The 17,766-nt window shown below is 42.8% G+C and overlaps 1 protein-coding gene across 1 annotated transcript in view; it reads right to left on the bottom strand.

Annotated features, from left to right (window-relative positions):
* The window catches only part of LOC306810308 (proline-rich extensin-like protein EPR1), a gene marked incomplete at its 5' end in the record, with an annotated part of 46,162 nt that overhangs the window by 3,883 nt on the left and 24,513 nt on the right, over positions 1 to 17,766 (bottom strand). The window contains one exon of the mRNA XM_079322737.1: positions 6,778 to 6,908. Coding sequence (XP_079178863.1) covers positions 6,778 to 6,908 — 131 coding nt within the window. The remainder of the gene's footprint in view (positions 1 to 6,777; positions 6,909 to 17,766) is intronic.

Below are 17,766 nucleotides of genomic sequence, written 5' to 3'. Positions count from 1 at the left end.
GAAAGAGAGAGAGGGCTGATCTCAGCTCAGCATTACAACTGGACCAAAGCAGGAACTTGGGATTTAAGGGCCAGTGCAGGTCCCCAGTAAGGGGATCTCAGCAAAGCCAACTCAGATCTCAGAAAATCAGCTGCTGCTGTGAAGAAAGAAATGCCCTCAACAAGTCTTGTCTGAAATACTAAATTCAGCCAAGAGATGAATATAGTTCAAGCTAAACTGCTTGTTGCAGTTTCCCCAAAACACCTCTCAGCTGTGGATTGCAGGTGAGAAATGACTGCTTGTTTCAGCTGTCTGAAGTAGCCAATTCTCCAGCCTGGGTAGATTTACTTGCTTTGAGTTGCAATTATTTCTAACCACCATCATCCAACATTTCACAAGTGCACTGAATTACAGATTTCAAAGCACCACAAAGAAGTCAACAAACCACTCCTTTCAGTTCCTTTACTAAGAAGAAAGTTGCATGTTTTTCTTTCAGGGAGAAATCAAAATATTTGTAATGAATCTGCTGCTCTATGAACTGTGCTTTTAAAGCTTGATAGAAACAATCAGGCTCAGGTTTAATTCATTCTCCTTCTTCTTTTAGAGACTAATATGGAGTGTAAGAGAACTCAGGCACAATTTACCTCTAGCAGCTTTATGACACTAAAGGATGTGCACATCTCAGTCCACAGGTGAGCTATTTTCTATTACCTAAGCTAGCCACTCTGTACTAAACTTTAAGATGTGCTTTAAAAAGTATCAATAATTGAAATTATGATGCTTGATAGGTGCATTGAAAACCATATGAAAGATTGTATAAAAAGAGACAAAATTAGATTTTATGCAGAATTAATGAAAGTAAAGTTCAGGAGGCACAAGTAGCCCAAAAAGTGTGTGTTCATTTTCTTTCTCCCTAATTTTTTCACCTTGAAGTTAAACTCATGACTTCTTATGTCTGAGCAGGTCCAAGGTGCTGTTTTCATCACCTGCTGGGTGCAGACAGGGCCTGTGTCCCACCCCCATCCCTGCAAAGAGCAGCTCTCCCAGCCAGGTTCAGCTGAGGATGTGTCACTCGGGCAGGAGTCTGGGAGCCTGAACCATTTGTAGCTCCTGAGTCTCTGCAACACCGAGGGTCATAAAAGCCCTTCTGAATGGGCACTTCACTGACAGCGCTCACCTTTAATGGCCTTTTTGTGAAGTTACAGCTTGGCTTTTAGGCCCTTTTTGCAATTCATCACTTAATCCCTACATGCTACCTTGGCCAAGAGCCGGACAATGGGGCCCACTGTGTCAGGTTTTGTTATGGAGCAGCCGGAATGGCTTTTAACTAAAACAACGTATCTGAAGGAGAAAAATGTATTCACCTTGAATTCCCAACGGCTTCGACTTACTTAAGGCAGCTCTGCAGACATTGGTGTGTGCAATCAATGAAATCAAAACTGCAGCCATGTAAGGATGGCAGTAGGGAGTAAGAATGTATATGCCTTTGCATGTATAAAATATGAGGGGAGGAAATGCAGAGGGAGGAAGGAAACAGCTATCATTTCAGCTAGGTCTAGAAAAGAGCATTTTTCTGATATGAAATTTTTCATAATCGAATATAAAGGCATATTACATTGGCAGGGAAAGACTGTTACACAGCCCTGAAAACAGCTGGGGGTCCTTTCAGAAAAGATATGTCTTCTGGTACAGATCAATTCTAGAATCCATTTGTCAGTTCCTTTTTGAATAGGATGTGAAAAGATGGTAAAACTGATCCCCCCCCACCAGTCTTCCAACACTGCTGCACAAAGAACACGTGGTTTGCCTTGGAACATGTAAACCCAGGGTGCTGTGGTGGCAAAACAGGGCCAGCTCAAACCTGCTGAGACTTGGAATACATCAAACGAACTTGCTTAACTCTCCCACTGCAACACTTCCAGGTACAGAGGGAAGAGGTGGATACCTTTAACTGGGGAGAAAGACTCCTTCTCTAGGCACCAGGAAGTGTAGGATTGCCTCCTGGCACTGCTGTCAGTCCTTCATAGAAATCAGTAATCCTTTATCACAGAATGGTCTGGGTTGGAAGGGACCTTAAAGATCTCCCAGTTCCATGCCCCTGCCATGGGCACGGGACCTTCCACTAGCCCAGATTGTTCAGAGCTCCACCCATTCCTTGACAGAAGTCCTTGGCTGCAGGAGAGAGTACCCCACTGAAATCCACTTGTGATCCTTCACGTGCTTCCTCTTTCCAGGGTGCTGACTATGTGACTCCAGTGGGAGCAGGGACACCTGGTACAGGGAAGGATTGGGCTTCAATGTCACGGAGGAAGAGCAGTATCCATATTTTCACCTTTTGGCTCAGGTAGCCTAGGGACTTGTCACTTCAAGGTGGGGCCACTAGGCAAAGGGTAATCTTTATTTTCCCAAAAATTCAGCTGTCAAATTCAGATTATTTTTTTAAATGAGATGAGATTTTTGGCTTAGGTTCTAGTTAAGCTAATGTGAAAAGCTACACATCTCTGGAGGCTTCTAGAAGCACTTCAAAAGACTGAAGTAAAGTCTAGGGAAAGCCAGCAGCGAACACTATACCCTTCTGTGGAATTTATCCCACTTTAATTTGGCTCTAGGCACCCAGAGTAAAGTCACAAATTTGGCAATCAAGTAAGTGGGTGGCCAGTCCAACACTTACAGAATAGCAACCACTGACCTCAGTTAATTTTCTTTCTACAGCTGATCCCTTTCTACACTCAGCCATTCCACCCACGTCCTGATTTTTATCAAGCCTTCAGTCTTCCAAAGAATCTCCCTCAGAGAATGAAGCAGGACACATTCTCCCCCTAGACTTGAATGTGTAAGTGAAACCAAAGCAGGCAAGAGGAACTGGGCACCAGTGGCATTTGCCTGCAGGGCTGGAGCCAAGGGCCTGTGTGTAGCAGGCCTGCTGAAGCATTAGCTCCATTTGCTTTTTGTCTCTTAGCCCCCCACACCTGCCTGCCATTTAGCTGCCTCTGAAGGCTGGCCAAGGGACATCAGATCAAATAATAAAAGCCACATTGAAGCAGTGTTTCAGCTGAAGCAGTATGAGTGGAGGCGAGATGGGGCTTGGAAAAGGCTCCCTCTCAAAGAGCCCACACATACATGCGAGAAGGTCATTAACTTGTGCCTTGTGCTATCTTTGCCGTCTCTGCTCCCTCTCTCTCAATTATTACATCAGAAGGAAATGAGAGAGCACTTTGCCAAATACTAATGGACTTGATGTTTTCATAATCTCAAGTGCACAACAATCAGAGCTGTTTATTTTCCAAAGAAGATGGGAACCAGGGGAGGAGGCTGAAGACTGTGCCATTCTGTTAAGGAGGGGAAAAAAAGCCCTTATGGACAAGAGCTGAGACTGAAAAACAAGCATCTAGGAACACTCTTACTGTTACAACTCTAGCACTCATTTCTGAGGAAAAGGCAGTGAGAGTGATTAGATACTGTCCTGTCCCACTGCCCACTGCAGAGCAACTGACAGCAGGGTCCAAGTTGGCAGAACACTTTAAAGTCCCACTTCAGCTGGAACTCAAATGATTTAGTCTACTTTTTTTTTTTTTTTTTTTTTTTTTTTTTTTGGTGTGTCTGAATGTAATGATACCACTACATATTTGTTTCTGAAGAGTATTAAGAACCACTTTTTCTGAATGAAACATGCTCAGGAGACAGGAGGTAACTGAGCTGACAGGAGGGGTCTTGAAAGAGCCAGCTCTGATTCTTGTTCTCAGGAGCCGGTTTCCCCACAACTTGAGCCTGCGTGAAACCCCAGGTTTTACTTACAGAGGGAGCTTAGCAGGATACTTGTGCATCCTTAGATCTATGTTGTTGTACAAACTTGGGAATTTCCTAAAAGAGCCAGCTAGGACTGTGAGGCTTCTGTCCTGGAGTGACCAGGCTGTTCTCCTGGTAAAGAACTGGCATCCCATTGGGGTGTGAGCAACTATAGAGGGCATTTTGATTTTACTAAGTGAGCCCAAGTCATCAGCAGGAAGGTAAGGACATTTTGTGTTCTTTCTTGCTGCTCAGATTTTGTAAGCTTCTGCCTTTCACAGGGGTTTTAAATTCTCAGTACCCTATGGAGTGTGATAGACACCACTGACAGGAACCTGCACAGGGAATGACTTCCTCAGTCACACCACAACTGACTTATCAAAGGATCCCCCAAGAATAACCTTCATTCTCACACATCACCTTTCAAAGGCCATAATCAGAACAAAGACTTTGGTAGTCTTTGGGCTGAATTGGGCTTAACAACTTTAACAGTTCATGCAGGTACTTATTGATCCCCCTGATCCAATCCCAGGAACCACCAGCCTTTTTTCATACAGGCAAATGTTCTTTAACTGGGTTAAGAAGCAAAAAGGGCTCTTAAACTACCACTGTTCAAGCATTTTTCACCCATTTAGCATTAAATTCCAGGTACCACCTTCTACAGAAAACAGCTTAGAATCTTATCTCTTACAAGCTTAATACTGGTGCGCAAGATAAGAGGTTTCCCTGGTAAAACAAAGGGCTGTTGCTCTGAGGGATTAACACAACAGATGTCAAACAGGGAAAGTTTCTGGAGCCCATGCTAAAAATCGAAAGGCTATTTCTAAATGGTGGATCGGCCAAGAGCCGGGGCAGGGGAGGAGAGCGGCGGGTGCCGCTCCTGTGCCGTGAACTCCCGGGAGGTGTCGCCGCAGCCCAAGGCTGGAGGCGCCGGAATACACGGGCTGCGTCCCCTCGTTCAGAGCACGGGCCACCTCAGCCTCGGGCGGCAGAACCGGCTCCAGCCACTCCTCCTGTGTGATGCTCTGGCAGCAGCAGCCTGAGGCTCCCCTTGCCCATCTCATTCCCACGTCCCCCCGTGTCAGAGCTCCCCATGCGCACCTGGGGCTTCACTTGCAGCAGGGCAGAGGGCGAGGGGCTCTCCCTGCCGGCCGCTGAACCTGCTGGCGGCTGGGTTGCCTTCCGTGGGTGCCAAAGCCCAATAAATGTTCAGAATCAGAGGGATTTTGGATTTGGTCTGACGAAAAAAAAAAATTGAGACTATATATAGGGAGAGATCTGACTTGTATTAAAGAAGACATATTTAAAGAGGCTTTCACTGAGGACAGGGTGGTGTGGAATACTGGGACTGTGTCCTGAGAGAGGAAGGCAGTATTGGGCATCCTGTGCACCATATAATTAACTTTTTGGGCATCTTGAGTTCCATTAGACTTGAATGAGACATGTATGCAGCACTTGTGTTTGTGGTCATCAAAGGTACCCTTAGTTGTACTTGCAAATACAGCAGCCAGTGCAACAGAGGCTCAGCACTGGCTGGTGGTGGTGTTTGCCAAGTACAAACTGGGCACCTCTGGACAATGAAGTGTGGGGACATGTAGCCACACACATCAGACTGAGACATTTTCTGTGCATCTCCGGTGCAGGAATTTATTGGCAAGCTTTAAACTTGTATTATATCCCAAATTTATACTAACTGTCAGTCACTATACAGGAAGATACTAATATAGCTAAGATAGGAAGTGATGATTATCCCTCACATAAAATTTAACTTTATATAAAAATACTGAATATGGATGAAATACCTGTGTCCCTCTCAGAAAAAGAAAACATCTCAGACTCCAGAGGTCATACTTAGTGGGAGGGAGGTTAAATAAATCCCAAAGAATCCAAGAATGCCAACCCAACCCCAAACCACTGGGAAGTTACTCTAATCCTTTGTAGATGAGAGCTGGAAACATACATGAACTATATCACAAGTAGAAAGTCCATCCTCCAAAAGGAATTAGATGCTCTGTGGCCCATGTGGACCCTCCCCATGTATTCGCTTCTGAGCTACTTCTTGGAGTCTCATGAAAATCTCTAATTCAGTGAAATCAGCTTTCTCTCACTCCCTGGTAGAGTATTCCTCCAGTCACAAGTAAATGTTTCTTTACAACTCCCACCAAGAAAGCGTCTTAATGACAGGAGAGGCAGATGCAATCATCAATGGCTGGGAACATGGGCAGCAGGCTTACAGGCAGGTGTGCTCAAAAATACCTGAGAGCTGGGCCATTCCACACCTGCTCTGGATCTATTCTCCCCCTGGCTCTGGTCTCAGGCACCCCTGCAAGGTTAGAGCGTTATCCCCATCAGCCTCTGATACTGTTTTTGTCCTTCACACCCACTGGTGACCCCTTCTAAGCATTTGTTTATTATTTTCAGATTCCTCCTAAGTGTTTCTGGATGCACCATTTAGTAGTTCTCCTTCTAGGAGTTACACTTGCATTATTAGTGCTCTGAGATTTCTATTAACTTTGCCCCCCTTTTTTTCCTCTCCTAAGCATTTAAGTACATAGCTCAGGCAGATACTTGTCTCACTTTAAGAAGTGGCCAAGGGCTATTGAATGGTTTGGGTTTATACAGTGCACATACTGCCTGCCTAAGTACCTGTGATACACAGTAAATTTTTTTTACATGTTAGAATCTTCCTCCTGAAAATTCTCAAGGCATAAGAACTTGAATTACTGAATTATCACTGAGTGATTACTGCCCCTCCCTCAGGACAATTATGTAGCCCTTAAAACCTTGCTTGCACTGTTTGTTTTGTTTGGTATTTTTTAACATTGCATCTTCTCCACTGTAAGTTTGAGTCTGTATAAAGATGCCCTAGAAAGGAACCAACCTCGTAGGTCTCAATGCTGGTGACAAAAAGAGGTTAAACTTGTAAGCAACCAATGTAATTTCTCTTAGCAATAAATGATTCTCTCACCAACCAGATGGTCAAGTACCTGTACTGATAAATCCCTTTCTTACCATGTTGTTGGGTGGTGCAGGATTCTCCTGTTTGGCACATCTGTGTCTCAGGATAAAAGTGCCCAATCTCTTGCTGGGGGTCCCCAGGCTGTGCCTCCACTTGTGGTTCTCCTGCATCATGGGACTGAAGTCTGGGCAAAAAAGGGAAGGGCTGATCCAGCTGTAGGACATTGTTTCCATAAGCTACTCCTGACTGGAAAACAGAAGTTAGTGTACCTTAGAACACAAATGGCCAATTAGAAAATACTGCTCTCAAGAGAGGACAATATTATTTTAAATAGTCATCCCTCACCTGAACATTTTGGAGTTTGATGGGTTTTAATTCAAATACTTTTAATGAAATTACACTTCTGGGTGAATAAGGCCCACAAAGACTGTGGCTCTTTTTAAAAAGCATCAGTACAAGAGTGGAAATATAGAAGAGAGGCACTGATAGCTAAAGATTTAAAAGAAAAATGTGCAATGGAAGAAATGTAGGCAAATACTCTGCAGCTTTTTGACAGCTTTGGAACAGTGCTGTCCAGCTGCAGCATCACCCATCAAAAAAATATCTGAAGGTCACATTTTCAGCCTCCCAGAGCACTTGAATCTAGGGCAAGTGTTATGGGGACAGATCCAGGTCTGCTCCTCTGCGTGGCATTCTTCCTTTTGTGCATCACCATGGTAAACAGAGAGGGTTGCCAGGAGCCTGGATGCATTGTTTGTGTCAGTCCCTCATCCCCTCTCCCCCTCCTTCCCCAAATGCTTTCTCGGTGATTAGTTACTGAGTAGAAGGGGCTCCAGTTACCATGCAGCCTGCCATCCCTCCTCATTTTATTGGACTAATATCCCACCTGCGATGATAAGGTTTAAACTTGTTTAATCTCCCAGCTTAGCTGTGGTGTTTTAATATTTTTAAAATGGTTGTTTCAGAAAAAGGGGGATTTAAACAGGTTTTGAATAAATAATAAAAGCCCTTCTCACAGGTTGCAATGCAGGCTGGGAGGCATGAACCACTTTCATCAGGTCAGATTTCACATTGGGTTATCCCAAGGTGGCCTGACTTTGTGGCTATGGATTTACAATGGAACAGTCAGATGCAAAGCAGTTTATAGAGGAGAAACTGCTTTAATAATGCATTTCCTGCTCAGCAAACAGCAGATACAATGACATTCATAGGGAACGGGAGAGTGAATAAAGTCTCACAGGAAAGGAACCAGTTTCTCCCCAGAGTTTAATAACTTTTTTTGCTCCTACAATACATTTAGAGAGATACAGGTTGACCTGAGAAACATCAGGATGTACATCTTTGAAGTGAGAAAAAAGACAGGTTTACACATCTCAGGCCTGATAACCTGGAGCTGCATCTGTGTTGTTTCAAATCTAAGGGAAGAGAAAGAGATTCTCATTTCATGGCAAAACTTCAATGGCACAAACATAAAGCTCTTTATCTAGAATAATCTGGATAAAGTGTTGATGTGTAGAACACCTTGGTTTGTCTCTCAGTCTTTGCTCCCTGGACTGGGAATGCTGTTTTCAGCCTCAAGAGTAGCATTGACAAGCTTCTGACTTCTCTGAGCCAAGCCAAAGTTGTAACACCAGGCTTTCAGGAGAGTCTTGCTCTCTGTCCAAGCCACTGGGATGCACATCAGGCTTCCAGGAGCACATGTGCAGGATTGGGGTTCTAAAGCCAGAAAAACCAGGGAAGACTTCTCTAGCTTTGTTCCAGGCTTCTCCTGCACACTTAGTCATAATTTGTGTGGAAATTGGAGTAAAGCAAAGCAGAGTAACTAAAGCAAGGGTGGCAAATGGCTGCCAGAAAGGAGCCCACTGATCCATGGCTCAATTCCAGAAGAGCCCAAGCAGCACCAGCTGGATGACATTAGTACTGTCCAATTCTTTTCCTAAGCCTGCAAAAAAGACAAGGTGGGCACAGAGCTGTTTTGTACAATCACTGTTTATATTATTTTTGTCAAGCACAGTAATTCAATGTGATACCAGAAGGGAACTTGGCTGCAGTCAGCTTCGTGTGAAGAGGGAGCCACTGTGTCTCAAAGATGGGTCATGCCAAGCTCTGAGCTTGTGCTTGCAAAGATGAATTTGCTAGTGCAGCTCACAAACAATTAGCTCTGAGTAGCTCAGTTAGCCCTTAGCTAGATGGGCTCCTTCCTAACCTGGTGGAAAAGGAGAGGGGGAACCCAAATCACTTTGGGGTGGCAAAGAGGACAGGGAAGAGGATAATGCTTTCATTGGTGTATAAACCCCTCTCTGACATAGCTAAAAGTACCTTTGAGCTCCTAGCTCCCCCAGGAAGCTTTTATGGACAAAACAGCAAATAAGAGCAATTTACTTCACAGTATATAATCATATTTCCCGTATTCTTCCCTATTTGACATAACCACAGGGCAAAAACATGTAAAATCTAGATGAGATTGGGTAAATACATAATAATAACAAACCACTGCCTCCATTACACCTTCTATTTGAGGGAAAAGAGGCTGTTTCAGCATGATTTCAAACACTACTCTAGTTTTGTATCACCTTGAAATAGTGAAGTATTATCCCTATCTTTTTAGCAATGCCATAGAAATCAAGTAATAACTTGCTACACACACTGCTCACACTGTGAGAAGCCCTGTGGGCACAACCTAAATACCCTCAACTTTAGTTGTCTGCCTCGACATAAAAGCATCCTTCCTCAGCAAACCAAACAAACCCCACACCTAAATTCTTTATGGAAAGATGTGATATTGCAGGCTGAAGGCAATGTATAAAACAGGAAAGCTTTTTTAAAAGCAAGAGTGAAACAGTGGAATTGGGACTCACTTTTTTAAAATGAAGGTTGGGAAAGAGCTGAATCTGTCAATGAAAAGATATGCAGATTACTTGGAGGACCCTTAAAGGGGTGGGGGCTTAAAACATCAATATTAAAGTGGATCTGGAATGGCAGAACAAGCAAACATCTTTCCATAGGTTCAAAATATCACAGAAGAGAACCATCCATGTCTCTGGTCACCTCATGTGTACAGAAAAACCACTTTCTTCGAGGACCCTGTGCTAACTAAAGAATTTGTTTTTCAGTTTCTTGAATGTCAGTTTTAATTTGAAGGGTACCAAAGGACAAACATAGAGTTCAAACTTGTATAGGACTGAGCTGGAGTTTAATTTTAGTAAAAGAAAGGTCTGGGCAAGTGTTACTTGGCTTTTAGCTGTAACATCACAAAATCAGACCATACTGCAGGAGAGCTCTGTAGTTAGTCTGCCACTAGATACCTGTCTGGAATAAAAATCACCCCTGCTAATTGCCAATAAAGCAAAGATCAGTATCATATGAATTACATATGACTTTTCTGAGGCAAAATTTCACACAACAGCACAGACTATTGTGATGCTTCAGCTTTCCAGCTGGCATCTGTTCTTCCACAAAGTTTTATGTGCAGTTTTTCAGAGTGTACTAATTGTAGTTGTCTGGTTTCAGGTCATACAAATAAAGACAGATAGCAGGGTTTTTGTTTTGTAGGTTATGTTTTTGGTTGGTTCCTTGCTATATGGCTACTGCTGAGTTATGCAACAAGAACATCACTGCAGGACTACCCCAGGTGAATCCCACTTCTGATGCTCACATGTATGATGGACACAGTTCTAGCTACAGAAACTCGGGGTCAGTTCCACTCGTGGAAATGAGAATCTGTACAAGAGGGTCCAGAATGCTTCCAGTCTGGTCTGCAAACTATTTAGCAGGAGCCAGCATGGCTCAAAACAAAAAGGAGCAAACTCTTTTGTGAAATAAAAAACCACAAATGGAAACAGCCATTTGTGAAGCAGTAATTATTCCTTGTTTAAGTGGAAGGTCACTAGAGGAAAGCAGTGCCTAGAATTGGAAAAGTGACAAGTGCTGTTCACTGAAGAATTGTGGTAGATTTTTTTGGCAGTTGTTTGTACTTGGGGTACCTAGCCTTGGCCATGCCTTTGTTGTGCTTGCTAGTTTACTGTTTGTGGGGCCCAGTACAGGCAGAACCACTGATACAGCTGCCTGGAAAGGTTAAGTTGAACAAAAAATAAAATTACCTGCTTCAGCTGATGATCCAGCCATGTGAATCACTGTACTGCTATACAAGTGATTTCTAGCAGCTCAGATAAGTAGCTTGGAGTAATGGGAGGGAGGAATCCAGGGTAAGACCTTCTTCAGAGGAGTTTGCTGATGGTGGAAGGACATACCCTGTGAGACATACCCTTTTAATTTTTAGAGAACTGATCTGCAAATCTCATACTTCAGGAGAAAATCCTATTTACAAACATTTCACTGACTTCAAACAATCCCTCAAGAAATGTAATTTGTAACAAAGAGCCAAGACATAAGCTTCTGCATTAGAAGAGCACTTTTGTGCAGATTTCATATTTAAAAATACATTAGAAACAAAAGCATATTTCTTTTTAGGTAAAACTAGCCCAGTGCCCTATGTGTCAGACATTGTTTTTGAAGGAAGCAGCTGTTCCTTGCCAGCCTCCAGTGTCCTCAGGTGCAGAACACACATATAATTTGCTCTTATACCTCAATCAGTGAACAAGCAGAAAAATAGGACTAAATTAATTTCTCTCGTTCCTTCCCCTCTTTCCTATTTTTTTACAAGAGCCTTTTAAAAATGTTGCTTACTATATGATTATGCACAGCAGGAGAACTCAACTACCTCTGCCCTTGCTGTGGAATGATTGGTTGCCTTGGCAATTTTCTCCATGTGGTGCTCAGGAGCTACAATTATAGTGCTTTTCTCGGTGGTGATCCTCTTAGTTCCCTTTCTTAGGAGTTCATGATAAGGAGATACAAAATGATATATATAATGGATTTTATTGCTCCAGCCTTCTGTCTCCTTCAGCCCCAAAGGAAGCAAATCTGCACTATCTAAAACCTGTTTGCTCTGCAGCAAGGAGAAAAGCCCTCTGTTTGTGTAGGATGAAGGACTGTGTTAGCTGGAGGTCAGAACCACGTGGGTCAAGCCACCTGAAGTGATAGCTCTGAGTCCCACATAAACCCTGAGGATTGAAGGAAGAGCCTTTTGGGCCACTCCCCAGTGAGAAGGAGCATTGTTCTGTATTGCATTCCATAGACCTCAGCTCAAATGTGCTGTCTTTGCAAGTGAAATGATGGCAACTTGAACTGCTGGCTCGGCAAACTCAGGCTAAATGCAGATGAGCAGGACTTCACACTGAAAAGGGAGGGGAAATTGCCTCAGCCTCCCTCAACTCAGATTTATAGGCCAAGGCTGGTGCTAAACTGCACCATCACATATTGTCTGTGCACATAGTTATGGAGAAAGGTAAAACCTGTGTCAGCTCTGTGACATCAGAAAAAGAATCAGTGATAAAAATGCACTATTTTCTTCAATGTCCCTGTCCTTCAGGGGTAGCAGTGGGGTTTAAAATGAAAAAAAAAATCTGTCCCTGAATTTGAATATGAGGTGTAACAGAGAGGAAGCAAGGCTGCCAAGTAAGCAGTCACATAGTAGAGCATTAGTTTAGGGAGAAACCTAAGCACATCACTGAGGTTAGTTCTACCTCTGCTCTCTGTAAGCAGTGGATGGATACACAGAATAGTCAGATATTGCTTAATCTACATGTGAGCCTCTGTATCGTGGGCCTGTGAGTATCTGAGGAAGGACATGTGATTTTGTTGCTGCTGAGGTTGGTAGGCTCCAGTTTGTGCTCAGGGAGGGAAGCTGCTCTCACCATGCACAAACTGTGGGGCCTCACAACAGCAATGTTTAATTGCAGCTGGCATTTTGGACACTCTTAGTGCCTGTGCCACTGGGTACTTGGCTGATGAGAGACATCTCTTCTGACACGAGCAACGTGAAAACTGCAGAGGAGACTGAAATGCTGAACTGCTGGTTCAACAATTAAGAACCTAAAAAAAATGAAGCAGTCCTAAACAGTTCAGTTCTAACTGCTAAAACACAATCAAGCAGAAGATAGGTTTCCAATTCTGTGCACATGGGTTTCCTTGTTTTCTCTTCCCCTGCCCCCTCTGCTGTCAGTGTGACCACAAATGTACTCTGCTCTGAAAGGGCAGCCACCAGCAGCTGCCTGAAATGCCATTGTTAATTAAAGTCTTGGTTCTCAAGTGCTGCTCAGATTTAGGAAAGGGTGAGAAATGCCACCTCTGAGAGCCATGAGAACAGAACTACTCTCAACCAAAATCACTGATGCTGAGCACTTCCAGCCAGATCACACAAATGCTCAGCATATACAAACCAAATTCAAATCTGACTTGAAGGAACAAAATTCCACCACCGCCACCAAAAGCTCTTAATACAACTTAGAAGCTACATGAAGAGTATAAGAAGGAGCTCTTCTTGAAGTAGATACTATTTTAGTATCTATCTATCTTTTGAAGAAGAAAATAAAATCTAATCTGTTTTGTTAAATTTGACACTGTATCAGTAATTTGCCCATTTTGGACCATAGGAAGCCTCTGGGCCTCTGGTTAAACAGCAAACAGGATACACAGCTACCCTTGACTTTCTTGTATCAGCACACTCTGAGCCAGGTGTGAAGTCCACATCTGCTTTTTCTTTCAAGAACCAAGAAATCCAATAGAACAGTTGGAGCAAGTTTCTGCTTCAGCAGGGACCCAAACTTGTTTTGAGTCAAACAAGGAGTAATATTAATCCTCCACTTAATTGCAGCCCCCTTCAGGGCAGAAATTGGCAGCAGTTTAATGTGATGGAGGAATGCTACACATGAACTCGGGACAAAGCAAGGCATGATGTCTCCATTGAAAATGCAATGAGACATTAATGGAGAGAAAATAATTACAGCTGGAATTTGGAAGGGATGTCAGGTTTGGCACCTCTGTATTGCAAAGAGTGCTGCAGGATGTTTAGAAACCCTGCAGATCTACGTCACTACCTGCAGTGCTGCATTGACTTGGGAGCTCTTATCGTTTATTGCTCTGGCATTCTTTTTAAAATGTATGGAATCTGACAAGATAATATCTTGAGGTGGCACGCAAGCTTCAACTGCACTTCACTAAATCTCAAACAATCTATGCATCTTTACCTTTTTGCCCTTTTCTTTTTCTCATGTTTGTTGCACAGTCAAAGGAAACAGCTTTTTATGTGAATGATGATTAATAAGCAGCCCTGCTGAAGGGTGACAGAGCTGGTGCTAAGAACAGGCTCCTTTGATAGACACTTTAAAATGTGTTCTAACATGTGAAAATGATAGGCTGTCAAGTCACCATTCAGGTGTACACTGAGATAATAACATGCATTTGAGAAAAATGATAAGGTAAAATACACATTTCTACAGTATGAAGATAAATAGTGAAATACACACTTGCATGTCCCTATGTAAAGTAAGGGGGGAAAAAAGAAAAAATAATCAATTTAGAGTGGGATTGTGAGTAGTCTGGCCATCTCTATTGCAATCTCTATTGCCTTGTGCTTGAAATATCATCTCAACTGAGTGTGTCTGTTTGTATTTGTGCTTGAATTAAAGATAAAAAGCATTTGCAGCGCCCATGCTATCAAATCTTCCCACATGGTTGAAGGCATCTCAGGACAGGACTTTGTTTAAAGGTTATGGCCATACTCTCAGTATGTGAACGGCAGAAATAGAAATGGATTTTTCTGGAAAATAGCACAATTAATAGAAAGCTTCTAGTGAAAATTAAGCAGTAGAATGTCTAGTTTGCTTGATATCAACAAGAAAACATCACCTGTCTTATTTGAGAAGAAGCTTGACAAATAGCAACCAAAATTGTGGTGAAAGGATAGTTGTCTTTTCCTACTTTTTTGGAAGTATACTGCAGCCCAGAATCCCCTTTCCTGATTGCTCCTTCAACCTCTTAAGAACAAAGTGCCCAAGCATCTGAAGTTTAACCTGAGAAACATGCAGTGAATAACAGGCATTTTCCCATTCATGTTCATGTTGCCATTTTCAAACGTCTGATAAATGTCAAGCCCTCTCCCTTTATAAAATGTTTTTTTTTTTTTGTACCAGGGAAAAACAAAACAAAACAGCAATGCCCAGAATGCCAGTGTGAACCATGAAGGCAACTTTCCTCACCTGAGCAGATTGCCCTGGGGAGACAGGGTAGATACCCTGCGTGGAGCTGTTCCAAGCTCTTCAAACCCAGCATCAAAGCAACAACCCTCTGGCTTAGAGGTGAGAAAATGATGCCCTGAGGCACAGCTTCTGTGTCAGGCAGATAGCAAGCAATGGGCTCGTAAAACAATATTTGAAGAAAGGTAAAAAAACATGAGGGAAAGAGAAGAGTTTCTTATTAGCTGCAAAGTAAGGCTTTTCGATCACAATCTCTGACAAAGAACAGCACTATTTGGACAGTAAATCACTGTGGCCCACTGAGGAACCTGTGCTGATAAGAGCCTGACAGGCCAGGGAAGAGGTTCAGGGCTTGCAGGGAAAATCTTTCATTCCAAACACAGAGCAGACCAGCAGAGGCAGAAGGAGCAGGTACAGGCAGGCAGTTCTGAACAGGAGGGTGAAACGGGATTTCTGCTCTTTCTACAAAGAGAAGAGGAAAGCCCCTCTCTGATGCTTTTAGTTGGGAATAAAGAGGGCTGACTTAAGATTAAAGTTCTTCTACCTATATCTTCTTCCCATCAGTTTCTGGGTCTAGTGACACAACCCAAAATGAAATTGAGTGTCCAGAGATTCCCCTTCGTGCTCTGAGCAGGCAGGTGGCAGCAGATGGATGACTCGGTGTTGTGCATTTCCTATAAAACTTTAGACTTTTTTGGAACTGTTTACTTTGTAGTGCACAAATCTCACATTCTTTCCCTTCCTCTTCCCTTCCCACTCTTGTGCACTTAGTTTTGCCCCCACAGCAAGAGGGAGTTTAATATGGTGTAATTTACATTGGCAAGACGGAGGGAGATTAGGGGAAAAGCAGATAATTGAAGAGTTTAAGCATTTTCACACTTTCCTCTTGATACCTCAAACACTGTAAGTATGATATTTCACTGTTCTGCAGAATTTTTGGAACATACCTGAAATTTGAAAGATCTAAATTCAAGAGGTGACTGGAAAAGAAAAATTTAAAAAAACGTTTAAATAATATTCAGCAGATTTTCTTGTTCCTTTGTCAATACAACGACAGATACAGAAGACTACACTATGCCATTGACACTGACCTGCACATGATCCCATTTTAACTATACCATCCTTCCAGGGACTGCTTCAGCATTAGTGTAGAACCATACAAACACTCGTATTACTCTTATTTTCCAGTATTCTTCTTGTGTTACCATGGCTCTAGAGTTTCAGAGAGCTCCATACAAGACTGGGTGATGAGAGAGAGCCCTCCATGCAGTAATCTGCCCCTGAGCCCTTACTGCCAGTCCTGCAAAGGTATTATATGCCAACAGAGCAGCAGAGGCTCAAAACACATTGCAGAGTCTAAATTTCTAAAATTTTAAGCAGTTAAGAGTTCATTGAGGCGGTTCTGTGATCTAAAGACACAAACCAGCAATGCTGAGATTTCTTCCCCTCTCTATTTAACTTCTACTGGTCACAGATTCTCTCTGCAGTCAACACTTGGCTGCATCCTGGTTTTTTGTAATTTACTGCTGGTCCAGCTAACCTGGCATTCACACTCTAAGCTGCAATTCACTTGTGAACTTTCTTGGGACTTGTGAACTTTCCTTTCTTGAAGGAATTGGGGGGGGTGGGAGAAAACATACATAGGTGTAGAAGCACAACACTGTGCTAAGAATGAGCAAAACTACATCTAGAAAGTATTAAACAGTATTTTAAAAAGGCAAGAAACCCCAACAAACAGCCAGAGCCTCCTGTCTTCCTTGTCTCCTGTGGAAAAAGGGGAATTCCGGCTCCTGCCATTAGAAATAAATTGCCAGCAGCAAGGAGGTACTAACTAGTCTGACACGGTACTTTCCCCAGGAGAAGAGAATCCTGTTATAGCACCGAGAAACATTCTGACCTCAGGCAACTGATCTTAACAGTTCAGCGTCTTAAATTTAGGGAGCAAGAAGGGAACGATGATAGCACTTGCTCTTCAGTGCGGCACTTGCCTCGAGAGGCCTCTCAGTCCCACTTCAGATCAACAGTCACTGTCCTTCTGTCAAGCACTTAGAGGCACCACAGTTCCCTAACTCCACTGATGGGGACTACTCGAATTGGGTAAACCTTGTAAATCTTCTCACTGGAGAGACAGTGTCTTGGAGCCACTATCAAATCACACAAAAGGAGTCAGATTGGATTAGATCACAGCTAAATCTATCCCAGCATCCTGTCTGTTATAATGGTCATTAGTAGATGCAAATAGAAAGCTTGTATGAAACAATGCAAGCATAAAGTGATCTTGTACCAACCCAGTCCCCCCAGGAATTAGGGATTAGATGACTAATGTTCTCATAACATGCTTTCACTGCAGTGAGACCCACCTTTCCTACCTCCTCGTCTCTGCTTTGAAACTGCCACCCTGCAGTCAAGATGTTTGCAGAAAAATGCATCTGTAATGTGTTAAGATAGAAAAATTTCTCAGCAAAATTCCTCACATGTTGACAGAAATTAATGTTGAGATGATGGAAGACTTCAGCTGTAGGGAGGGGCTAAAACAAAGTTGAGAGCTTGATCCAAGTCTTCATCCTTGGAACTAATAACGTGGCTTAAAAGCTCTCTTTTCCTTCTTTACTGAACCCTGGAACTTGCATCTTCCTTAAAGCACTGACACAAGACTGTTGGATATTTCAGAACAGAGAGATTTTTTTGATGCTCAGGTTTAGTTCTATTACATTTTAAAAATAAAATATTTAGCCTAGGCACAAGAAAGACTTTAGTACACTGTTCAGGCCACTCAGAGAATTAGATGTGGGTTCAGCTTACTTCAAACAGAAACAGGGTTTCTATATTCTTTTTCTGTTCAAATTTTCTGGGCTTATCCAGGAAGTCACAAGCATGCAGGGTTTTCCCAACTCAGATCACATGTGTGTGAGTAGATAGCAAAATGTCCAGACAAGATCCTTCTCT

The sequence above is a fragment of the Erithacus rubecula genome (genome assembly GCF_903797595.1).
Source record: "Erithacus rubecula genome assembly, chromosome: 19".
Classification (NCBI taxonomy): domain Eukaryota; kingdom Metazoa; phylum Chordata; class Aves; order Passeriformes; family Muscicapidae; genus Erithacus; species Erithacus rubecula.
This window is presented reverse-complemented; position numbering and strand designations above follow the sequence as displayed.